This window comes from Netta rufina (genome assembly GCF_964035555.1).
Source record: "Netta rufina genome assembly, chromosome: 5".
In the NCBI taxonomy this organism is placed as follows: domain Eukaryota; kingdom Metazoa; phylum Chordata; class Aves; order Anseriformes; family Anatidae; genus Netta; species Netta rufina.
In genome coordinates, this window is record NC_140128.1 from 31,918,750 (window position 1) to 31,931,341 (window position 12,592).

General features: G+C 43.1%; 1 protein-coding gene across 2 annotated transcripts in view; it reads right to left on the minus strand.

Annotated features, from left to right (window-relative positions):
- MAPKBP1 (mitogen-activated protein kinase binding protein 1) overlaps nt 1-12,592 on the minus strand; it is a 96,677-nt gene that overhangs the window by 35,142 nt on the left and 48,943 nt on the right. For both annotated transcript variants that reach the window (XM_084287734.1, XM_084287735.1), the window contains exons 5-13: nt 12,461-12,518; nt 9,282-9,452; nt 7,488-7,625; nt 6,466-6,648; nt 5,227-5,387; nt 2,798-2,987; nt 1,613-1,759; nt 505-689; nt 302-393 (exon numbers count right to left, since the gene is read on the minus strand). In XM_084287734.1, the coding sequence (XP_084143860.1) occupies nt 302-393; nt 505-689; nt 1,613-1,759; nt 2,798-2,987; nt 5,227-5,387; nt 6,466-6,648; nt 7,488-7,625; nt 9,282-9,452; nt 12,461-12,518 (1,325 nt within the window). The remainder of the gene's footprint in view (nt 1-301; nt 394-504; nt 690-1,612; nt 1,760-2,797; nt 2,988-5,226; nt 5,388-6,465; nt 6,649-7,487; nt 7,626-9,281; nt 9,453-12,460; nt 12,519-12,592) is intronic.

Consider the following 12,592-nt stretch of genomic DNA (forward strand, 5'->3'; position numbering starts at 1 on the left):
AAAACAGCTTCTTAATTCATCTTAGAAACAAAACATACTGTAGCAAACTGCAGGGATGGACACTAAGAAATGCCCTCAAATTTCATACCACAATAGCAGACAGAACAAGTTTCAATCTTAACCTACAATATTCCAAGGAAGAGTACACGAAAGATGCCTTTTTCAAAGTCTCAGTCTACTAGCCCAGTGCTATAAGCCTGCTCCCAAATCCATTGAAGTTTCTGACATACCATGGCTGGACATTCTGACTTGCTCAACACCATATTCATATGCAAAAGGGAAGGACCTCCAGTGCATTTACCTGTGTCAGGTTTGGAGTACTCCAGACATAGGATCTCAGAGTCGTGGGCTTCCACCTTCAGCATTTCCTGCAGAGACTGCAACTCATATATCCTAAGACATAACACAGCTGATTTTAGTATGCTTAATAAAACAAGCAAAATCTAGTTTTGATTCTCATTCCTGCCCAGCCCTCACCCTGCATGAGAAGTTACATGGGATTACCTGAGAGTGCCTATCCTGTCCCCTGAGGCCAGGTGCTCCCCACTGGGACTCACGCAGACAGTGCGTATCCCCACCTTCGTGTCCATCACTTGTGTGTCAGCTTTGTCTGCAGTTCCTCCTGAGTTGTAATCTGTGTCCAGAAGTACCTGAGTGTTATCATCTACATAGATGATTTTCATCAAGTCCTGGGAATACAATAAACCCAGAAAAATATTAACTAGATACAAAATATTAAAGTGAAGTTAGAAATATGGCTCCTGGCCCACATATAAACTTCATTGGCAGTAATTCTGTAATTGGTGGTAACTTTTAGCTAGGAGCAAATATTCAGTCCCTTCATATTGCAGCATGAAAGTTTCACAGCTGTGTTTCACAACCACCATTTGCAAAAGATTACCCTTTAGGCTGGAAACTATTAGCATCTCCTGCACAACAAAAAAGCTCTGGGATTAGTGATTACAATGTAGTAGAGGACAAAGCAGGAACCTGAAAGACTTCTGAGCATCATCCAAGTCAGCCCATGCCTTTTGAGAGGAGTTCAAAAGAAGGAGCTTTTTCCACCATGAGCACATTGCTGAGAACAGGCAGGTCAGGGCTGCTGTGCCCAAAGATCTTCCAACACAACTGGCAGCAGAAGCAAATGTCCATAAGCAATCGCTGTACTGGATGAGTATCCTCACCCTTAGTATAGACGAAGTGAGGGTAAAATGGTCCTCATTAATTCTCTCAAGTCTCTGCCTCATTTAATAGACCTTTTCCAAATGAATCTCCAAGTGGTTACACAATACAGAGATTGGGAAAAATAAAAGCAGCCCTCCTGAAGCACATGACATGAACTGTTTTGGAAAAGACTAAGCTTGGTGAATCCTTGGGTGATTTATGGAAAAAACAATAGTACCCAGGGCCATTTCAGACAAGCTGTCTTTACATCTGTTATTCCCATTACGTTTCTTCAGGTCGATAGATTTTACTAGACTTGTGCTCTACTTCCAGAGAACCCTGTGTTGAGTTAGAGGTCCAGAGAAGTCTGGGCCTTAACTTGGGAATACTTATGCATAAAAAAGAGCAACCCCAAGAGCAAGGAGGTGACCAAACCCTGGGATCTTACATTGCTGAGGATGTTGCGGTGCAGTGCTGTGCCATGAATGTTGGAGCTCTCAGTGTTCCACAGACGAATGGTGTTGTCAGAGGAGCAGGTGATGAAAGAACCAGGGGGGAGGCATGACTGATTGTTGTCCTTCACCTCTGGATACATCTAAAGGCAGGTAAAAGCAACCTCTGAATGAATGTGTCCTGCACTGGCATCCTAGATACCAGAAGCAAGTTTCAAAACAGAGTAAAATGAAATGCTGTCCTCTCTGCTTTGTAAAGGTGAGAGCCAGACAGGAGTTCTCCTAAGGAAACCCTGTTTCTAAACCACAGCTTCATATTCACTTCAAACAAATGCTGAATGAGCTTCCCTCAATGTAGAACATCCCTTTAAGAAGCCTGCAATAAGCCAGCATTCTTTGCTCCTAATGGTTCAAAGAGCACCTCAAAGACCATGCAACAACATTGCACTGTTGTCCAAGAATTTCAAGTACTATTGTGGATTTATAAACCATGAGGAAAGGGAGATAAGTGATTAATAAATAAAAAAGAGTCCTCAACCTCTTCACACTTCCTTTCCACTTTTCCTCTTCCTTATAACTGTTAGGATATACATCAACATATTATCAATTGCATTTTTTCCTGTATCTCCTTATCCTTCCCTCTCAAGGGAACTAGAACTTCCCTCTCAAAGTCAACTAGACAGACTGGAAGACAATAACCACTTGGGAAGCTAATGCAGGATGTACTGGTAAATAGGTTAATGAAGACCTGAGCTGAGATCTTATCACTTGTTTCATTCCTTTGCCTTTGGAGCACTTGCTCACCACAGACCTCAAACGCCTTTTTCTGAGGTCAGCAGTAAACACGTGTATTGGTGAAAGAAGCTCTTCCATCCAGCTTTATCTTTTTCTGTCCCTTCTGTCACCTCTCACCTTTTAGTGGTGATATTAATATTTTTTCCCAGTAACACACTGCAATTAAAATGTTTGGTCAGCACCTGCAGTGCAGCCAAAGGACTGCCTCCAGCTCCAACCCAAGCCCCGTAACAACCACAGTAACCACAGAAAGAAAATTGGGTCAACTCTTTCTCTCCGCTTTAAGTATTTATATTCAAATTTGGCAGCTCTTCAGATGACTTCCCCAACCACCACTCAAAACCCAAGACTTGTACCTGTGGACAGTGTTCCCTGTCTATCTTTACCTCAACGTTCCACACGCAGGAAGAGTGGTACAAAGCAGAGTACACCTTGCCCACTTTCTTCGGGTCTTTGACATCCCACACATACAGGCTGTGGTCATTGTATACACAGGAGAGCCACTGGTTGGTGGGATCAAACGTCAAGGCAATGGTGTCCGGATACTTCGCATCAGCCATACCGGAGAAAAGACGACTGCAAAGAGAGAACAACAGCCTGGTTAACTTGTGCTCTCCTGGGGTCTGAGCAAGGAGGTCAAGCATGGGAGCTCAGATTTGCTGCAGGGATCTGGTTCGATGAACAATACGCTATGGCGTACACAGGTAGAGTGAGTAGCTGGCTGGGAAGGCCTGTCAGTTGAACAAGCAAAGTCCCAAGGGAAAAAAGAAAATCCCATAGCAAAAGGCATTCTCCTTACCATTCAACCCAGAGTCCCACCACAGACAGGCATTTTGCTCTCCCTGAGTGACCACCAGAGACAACACTTGATCATCACTGGAGGTCATCATCATTTACCACTGCATAACCAAGCGGTAAAATCCAAGTCAAGCAATCTCAAAAGAAAGGGGAAGATGGAGGAATAACTTTTGATGTGTGCTACCTTCTGTTTACTGATTGCACAAACTGCTCTTGTGCAGCACCAAGGGGAAGCATGCTGCTACTTAAAATACAGAAGCACAACAGCACAACGAACAAGGGAATGATTCATTTCAGCTGCCACTTGTCTGACATGCTTCCCTTCCACCCCTGCCCAGCACAAAGGCCAGCTTGGGGCTGCTTGGAGCACTCGTGAGATCACAGAATCACAGAATTGAGGGGGTTGGAAGGGACCTCAAAAGATCATCAGGTCCAACCCCCCTGCCAAAGCAGGTTCCTTAGATGGGCAACTGCAGATGGGCACAGTCCTTTCTAGGCAGGCAGGTTCTCTGAAGCAAACTTAAATACAGAGGGATTCTGTAGAAGAAGGAAACACTCTTTTTCCCAGGTTTTAACACGACTGTGCCAATGTGAACCCTGTATTTCCTCAACAGGGGTCTTCCATTAAGTGCTGCTGCCACACACATAGAGAAGGAGCTATTCTCTTGATCTGAGGTGAACACACACATCTCACAACGCTGCTAACGGTACTGAATAATGTAATTATAGCCAGAGTGTTAGGGTGTTGAGATGAGGCAATTTAAAAGGACAGATGGAGATGCAGGGATGAGGGCCAAAATGAATCCAAGTACACTGGACAATTGGAGCCCTGCTTCTCCAAGTGAAAAACTTTGAGGGCTAAGAGTGCAGCCCAGACCCTATCAAAAAATCAAGTCATGAATACAGTTGTGGGCAGTTGTGGACAACCAGCATCCCACAGAAAGGCTCTGGCATTTGTGGGAATATAAAGATTCTTGTGTTTCCAAGCTTTTTGGAAGTAATAAAAAAAATGTTAAGATTGTAATCAACCTTAAAAATGCATGCTTAAGAATCACATGAATGTTTCTACTTGACTGATGGATGAGAGCAGCAGACAGTACTTTTAAATGGTCTGTGTATGCAATTGCTTGGCTTAGCACCACCAGAAACCAGTAAAACTTTAAACTGAAATAGTTCCTTTTCCAGCTTCATTATTGGATTATCATTCCACAGATACTCTGGAGAAGGGCTATGCAATGTACTGTTTGAACTTTTTACCTCAAGTTCCCAATAGAAGTTTAGAGAAAACATGCTGAGACACTCAAGAAAAAAAAAAATAGTATCTCTCTGTAGATGTTGGAACTCCAGATATCCACTAGAACGATAGCTGGTGGATTCATACATTTTTGGATTCCTTTTCCCACTAGGAACAGCAGTGGAAAAGAGGCAATGGAAGAAAACTGGGAAACTGTCCATCTCAGAAGGTGAGAAATTGAGAGCCAAGGCAGAAGATACTGGGGCAATGGAGGAAAACAAGACAACAAAGTACAAGACTGAGGGAAGAGAAATCCTGAGGGAAATAGTAGGAGATTCGGGTTGATAAAAGATTGCAACAGAGCCTTTGAAAAGATACCATACAAAAGCCTGGGCATCTGTTAACAATGTAAGTTGCTACAGGGAGTCTTCAGCCCTTACACCAGCAATAACCAAAAAATGTGCCACGGGTACAGAAGCAACTGAAGTGTGCCGCAGCATCCCGTACCCTCTCTGCCTGCTTGCTCAGAGTAAACCAAAATCAAAAAGCCACCAGACAGGAGCAATTTCATGGAGATGAGGAAGAAGACGTGCTGTGTAATCTAGCAACCAGCTTTGGTCTTTAGCCCAGCCATGCCAGGCAACGCTGTTAGAACTCAGGGAGATCAGCCATACACTGCCAATTCTAGTCCATAAAAAGAGCACAATCCAGATGGCAAAAGCCTGGGGAACAGTTATAACCCACACAAGCCTCCCCTGCCCCCTTCAATCCTCTCCACAGTACCTGGCCTCAGTCACACTTGCGATGTCTGTTCCCAGGAAATGCGGCTTCGGCAGCGTGGTGACAAAGTGAAGGTTCAGAGGGTTAAAAATCCGCACAGTGCCATCAGCGCAGCCACAGAAGATGTAATCATGATTCACGGAGATGCAGTTTGCCACAGTGGTCTGAAGAGGACAGAGTACAAGGCTTGTGAGCAATGCACTTTCACTGCAAAGGTCACCAAACACACAACAGAGAGAGAGAACAGCAAATTGACAGACAAAGGAATCATGGTCAGAGAAGTGAAGTGAACTCAAGCCCTCTGGGACTAAGAAAAAGGCTAAAAATCCAGATTTCTTTCCTGAGGAGCTTCCACCTGAATCATATTCTGAACGTTGTTTTTTGTTCCTCTGTTACATTCAGTATCACTATCAGGCAAGCAGCACCTCTCCCTGTACTAGTGCACCAATACATTACCTGTCCAAGGGGACAAGAAAAAAAAAAAAAGAAAAAAATGTTCTCCCCCCTTCCAATGGGATCTCTACAAATGGCAGAAAATGGTAAAAATGGACTGTGACGATACGGGGATGAGTTCAATGCAAAACTGTTTTCCAACTTACTGTGAAGCTGTCTGTATTCTGAGCGAGAGTGAAAGGCAGAGTTTAGAGAAGAAAGGAAAGAAAAGAAGAGGCATTTCACTTGAGAGAAAGCATGGAAAGATTTTTGCCTTGGTTTTAATGCATTGGATTCTTTCAGGTGAGCATCTTACATCCAAGTGACATGAAAATAAGCCCAGTAAAATTTCAACTACAGGCCAACCTGGTATTTTAGAATAGCCAAACTCACTACCTACTACCTAGGGAACCTGTATGTGAGACACACAAGCCAGGTTAGATGCTGCAGAGGGGGTAGAAATCAGAATCCTTCAAATACTCCTACTTACACAGGCCAACTAAGGAAGGACAACACAGGAGTTGCCAAAGCTACTTTAGGACATTGCTTGTCCAGAAGGGCAGTTACTGTAACACTTTTATTAATCATTGAGACTTGAGAATGAAAAAGTCTCAATGATTAATAAAATCCCTCTGCCAAGAAGCAGTGCCATTTTGTCTGGCTTTCCAACCGGAGTAAGTCACAAAGTGGCAGAGGCCCAATGACTCTTACTGCTGGTGGCCAGCTTGTGCTGAGTGCCCTTTATTATTTGTTGTTCCTGCTCTGCTTCAGCAGGCATGAGTATTACAGGACAGACAGAACAAAACTCACCCTCAGCTCCACCCACTTGTCCAACAGTCTCTTTTCATTGAATTCACACAGCAGGCCTGAGGATGTGATACAGAAGGTGCTGTCAGCTTTTTTGCCCCTTCCACATGCCACATCTGCAAAGAAGTTGTTCCTTAACTCTCCAAGCAATCCTGAGCGACCTAGCAAAGGTACTGTAGCATTGACCTACCAATAAAAAAAATAGTTTGTTAGAAACAGTGAGGCACTCCAGGCAGACAGACTTATTTTTAAGAACAACAAGCCTTAAGTGCTGAAGAACCTCAAAGAAAGGGAAATGCAAACAACCTACAAGGAAATGTAGTGACACATTTTACTTGCTGCAGACCCACTGGTTGCATAGTGTACTGAGACCATCAATGAAACAGAATATGACTTGTGTCACCAAAGATCAGCATAAAAAAACATACAACCCAGAGACAGCAGAACCCCCCACAGGAAAACCCACCTTTTTTCATGGCCAATCTGTGATTTATACCAAACGCCAACAGGTGGTCCACGCATGAAGTAGGACCATCTGTTCATAAGCACTCAGAAAAATGAGCATACATGGATTCTGTCCCCCAGAGAAGACAAGGACAGCTAAAAGGTTAAACGCTTTAGCTGAAACTTCAGAAATAACACTCACAACCTCTTGAGATGCTCATACCAATATCAAACAGCTCTCCCTACTTCTGTGCTGCAAGGAGCTCAATAACTGCAGCTCTTTTTTATTTTCTCTCCTTTGGAATATGTGACTACTAAAGAACAAGCATGATTGTATGCAGCCCCAGCAGCCATGCGTCTGCTTCAGCACAGGGTAAAACAAGCACATGGTGCCTCTGCAGCATGTGTTTGCTACCATCCTACAGGGAGATTAAAACCTGAGAGCCAGGTGTGGAGGGCTGCTCCTGAACCCTAGCAAAATCAAAGAATTCCCAGTTCCCACAGCTTACTGAGGCAAAATCCACCCTGCCATAAGACAGAAGTGCTTGTTCACAGCTTGACCTCAATACGCTCTTTCTCACCTTGGAGGTTTTGCTATCATCCAGGTACCAGAACTTGATGTGCCGATTTCCAGCAGTGACGAAGTAACTGCAGTCCTCTGAGAATGACACAGCTGTCACCTTACTCGAGACTTTGTTGGCTGCCACTACAATGTTTTTCTGGAAACATAATCATTTAGATAGCTTAATTTCTTTGCTCAGAAGAAAAGGAAACTCATTTCAGTTACAGGCATATTCTCATTACAAGTGCTGCAGCAGGGAAAAGATGAGACCCAAACCTATTCACTCTTGAATACAACCTCCCCAGCAGAAGCTGGGAGCACTGATTTGGCAGATAGCACATTTATATTCAATTCCACATCCGCATTATCTGGGACTGAGAAATCAGCAGTCACTAGTGACTGCAGGAACTGGCATCTGAGCCTCGACTCGCTGGTTGCACAATCACAGGGAGCTCAAAGCAAACCCATTTCCCTTTCTAAACAGAAAGGCACACTGTAGGCGAGCACAAGGAGGAGCTCTCCCAGCCTCCAGGCAGCTGTGTAGGTAAGGCACTCAAGATAAGGAACCGATATTTTCCATAAGGAAAACAGCACTGGTTCCTCCATAAATTCTCCCTTCTGTTTAAAGGCAGAAAGCTTTATAGAAAGACCCAGAACACAAAAAGCCCACGCCTGTACTAGAAGATACAAAGCAAAATTTGTTGCACCTCTCTGTGCATTTCAAAAGGTCAAAAGTTTAGGAAAACGAAAAGAAAATGGACTGTAGCAATGATAGGGACACAGAAAGGGAATGGACATTGTCCAAGCAGAACAGGCAGACAACAGGAGCTCATTGTCCCCAGGACCAGCTCTCAGTTTTCCTCCTCCCCATCTTTCCCCAGGGAGGACTGGTAGAAGTTTGAATTTTTAAAAAATATATATTTTTTAATTTTTTTTCACAAAGCCACCTATATGCAGTCCCCCACATGCTTTGCATTATGTTAAATCTTGGAGTTTCTACTTTCATTTGCGTAACTTGAAAGAACCAGAAGACTGAGCACTCAATTTCCAACCCTGACACACATGCTTAAAGCATCACCACGCAGGTCAGCCATAAAAAATAATAGAAAGGCCAAACTTCAGCTCATGTAAGAGAACTAAATTAAAGCATAGGAAATGTGATGAAGAGGGTAACAAACTAAATAAGTGGACTTATAAGCTGCATCACATGATGCATCACATGTGTGTGTTTTTTTTGTTTTGTTTTCAATATAAACAACACAAACTTGAATGTTTTTTAATGGATAAGACAAAGGCATTATTTCCACAGAATGTTGCTTCAACCCAATGGCAGACAGTGTGGCCTCCATCACCTTTCTTTAAATTTCCATTCCAAATCATCAAGGAAGGAATTGAAGCAATACAGATGCTGACACAACAAAAGCAAAATGAGCCAAGGGCATCCACTACACCAACAAAGAATCCCTGGTTGATGAGAGTTTCCTTCCTCAACCTCGTAAATTAGCTTTCTAACAAACCTCTAAAAAAGCACGAGGCTTTGACAAGGTTTCAGAGCCCAGGCTTTTCTGACAGGACAGCAAGATGTCATGCGTCTCCAAGTCTGGAGAATATTCCTGCACTGAAGTGATTTAGACCATCCCTAAGGGACCATAGCTTTCTCTCATGTCCAAGCTTGTCTGCATCTATAAGCGTCAAAAAAACAAACACAGAAAAGGGCAGAAAGCAAGACAGAACTGAAATAGCTTAATGACAGACTGCCCACTCTTTTTAATTTAACAACTATGTGGTCCACCCAGCCTCCTGAAGAACTTACCTTCCACGACCACACGTTGACAATCATGTCATGCTGGTACCCCACTGACACAATGTACTTGGAGCTGGGGGAGAATGCCACGCAGGCCACCCCGTACTTGTGCTCCTGCAGCTCGGCCACCTGGGTTCTCTCAGCGACATCCCACACCCGCACAGCCGGCATGTGTCCGCTCTGGAGGGGAGAAGAACACACACAGAACAGGAAACATAACTCCTGAGGGCAGTTCTGACAGATTCAAGCATACATAAGTGGGGGGGCTTGGAAAAAGATGTGTAGTTGCTGGAATCACAGCAGGGTGAGGTGAGACTTGAGTTCCTTTCAAATCTTTAAAGCCCAAGTTGAGGCTGCCAACCTAATGAGCATATGCATTTCAACAGGTGTCTGAAGGCGCTAAGACTACCTCCCTTGCTTTAATCCTTTTCTTACCCTCCTCAGAGAACACCCAAAGATTATAACACTACCTTTCATGTACATCCCTGATATCTGCGAAGGGAATTCACGGCCAGTTTCTGGAAAGGATTACGTGACATTGCATCTCTGGACTCAGCGCAATGAAAGTCCCTAACACTACATGGACATTGGAGATCCCAAACCATGTCATGCCATACAAAAACATGATATGACTGTTCAATTATCACACACTACTTCAGGAAGGCATATCGGAGACTAACAGTACCATTTCTGTCACAAGGGTAATACGTGAATGCGTGCTGCCTGAAAGAACATGGGCAAGGCAGTACCAGAGAACGGCATTGAGAGAATAATGTCCTTTGTTTTTATGTTTGTTCTCAAAAGAAAGAGAAGCTCACAGACTTCAGAAATGCCAAGTCAGCACCTTCTGCCAGACAATTCCATTTTTTTCCTTAGTTATTTGTTATTAATGCAAAATAAAACAAGACGCAGAAGATGAGCTGAAATGTTGGCCAAGAATGTGCCTGATGAGCAAATCCTAGTCAAAAGCCTATCATGATTTCACGTTGTAATCTGTCAAAACGGTAGCTTGCCTGATAACATTTCCATGGCAACATGGCAAAATGGTACCTTTCCTGAGCAGGGTTAAGTCATTTGACTGTGTGGGAGAGGCAACTCCGATCACAAGAAGGAGAAATCAAATCCTTAGCAACTCAGAACTGTGAATGTTTAATTGTCTTGTCCGAAAGCTTTGCCAAGCAACTGCTTGTAGCCCAGAAGGGTGCTATGGTCAGATTTTGCTGCAGTTAGTGCAGTTCTCCTGCACAGCAGAGCTCAGGTCTCAAGCTGGCTGTCAAGATGCTACAGTGAGCTAAATCAGCTGCTCTTTCAAGCAATTACTGTACATAAACAAATGCATATGTGTGTATATAAATATATATACATATTTCCTAACATCTTAGCATAAACCTGTGGACCTTAAGAAATTGAATTCATATTCAGTCATATAATAAATGTTCACCAAAAGCAAGCAATGCGTCATCCCCACGCATGAGCAATTTATGCCTCCATAGGGAGAAAAAAAAATTAATTTTCCTTTGTATTGAAATATTCAAAAGACATTTGATGTGTATGGCATGCCAAGGACAAATCTCAGTGCTCTCCTTCCTGAAAAGCCAGTCGTGCAGGAAGCTAAGTTGCTAAGAGGCAGAATTAGCATGAGGCTGCTAAAAGCGAGTTTGACAAAGTGAACTCAGTAAGCATTTCCCTGGGGGACCACCCACAGGACCAAGCAAGAAGAGGAAGAGGCTGCTGACACCGGCAGGGGACACCACTCCACCAAGTTCGAACTCAAATGTCAGGCATGTGGGAGGATACAAAAAGAGAAATGGCCTTACAGTAGGGCAAGAGGAGACATGTTTTGCAACAAGGCACAAAAAAAAAAAACAACACACCAACTTTCAAGTATAACTGGAAAAGCTTTTTTTTTTTTTTTTTTTTTTTTGTTTAATCAAAACTTGCCCTTTGTCCCAGTGAAGTATCAAACTGGAAAGCTTGGGTTGTCAGTAAGAAAAATATCCATTTCATTTTTCACCTCTTTTCCTACCTCACATGGAAAGAATAGAGCAGCAGAGAGGTACAAAAAGAGAGCTTTCTGTTTTTTTTTTTTAAATTTATTTACTTACATACACATAAAAGAAAATTACATATAAAATTATAAGTTGTTTATTTTTAAAAACTTCTAGAATATAAGGAGCAATTAAAAACAAATTACAGTATAAAATCTTGTGCTTTCACTAAAAAGTTAACAACAAAATCTGATGGAAAATCCATGTTTTTCTGTTTTTTTGTGTGTGTGTCAAGGTAGCCTCCATCCCAAAACACTACTGTTTCTATCACTGGCCTGATCCATGCAGGATTCAGGCTAGGGAGCTACCCAGTGGCATGACAACTGCATCACAGTGACTGCTCCAGGGCCCTCTGGAGTGAACAGCCTCCTTCTTGACAGGGCTGTGATATACTTCTCTGTGGCTGAAGCTCAGGAGGGGACATGTTTCACACATGCTTACTCCCCATGTCTTACAGAGGCACAGAGACTAATGATAACTTATTATTAATCACACACAAGAGCAAACTGAGCCCAACCATAAGGGGGACAGGCAACATTTCTGTGGATTTCTAACATCCAGCAATTCCAAACTCATGACACACAGTCCATGTTCTGAACTTCTCACGCACAATAGACATGCGGTGGAGTCATCCTTATTCTCCCCCTTAGGCATGTTTGAAAAGAAGAAGTAATTGTCGCCCCCAGCCAAACATACAATGCCAAACCACAGGCACCAGCATCTTCTGTCACTATTCCTAAAGCTTCAATCCACATGCACTTTTCACTTTTTCCACAACACTATTCAGCTTCAGCTACTTCCTGAAATCCTGAAGGAACAATGATAAACTCTGTCAAAGGACCATCCAAGTACTCTTCACTAGGCTAGAGTAGAGCCATGCTGTGTGCTCTTTCACTTATTTTCACCCTATCTTCAGGTCACAGAAGCCACTCCAGACGATCTGTCCCACAAGCCGATGAAAGAAAACACACTAAGAAACTGCAAGCAGGAATCCAGAGCCACCCATAATCCAGCTGGTCCACCCAAAGGTACAACATTAAGAGATTTCTGTGTAAAGGCAACTCACTGGCTTGTTTTTTATAACACTCTCTACCATGCTTCAAAATGTGCTAGACAAGGTGTGTCTCCTCTCACACTTACCTCTCCTGTAACCAAATATTTTCCATCTGGAGAGAAAGCAAGTGCTGTAATTGTTTTCCTAAAACAGAGAAAATGACACTCAGAAACATTTCCAACATGTGATTTCATTTCAATACATCATGACTGGGGAGT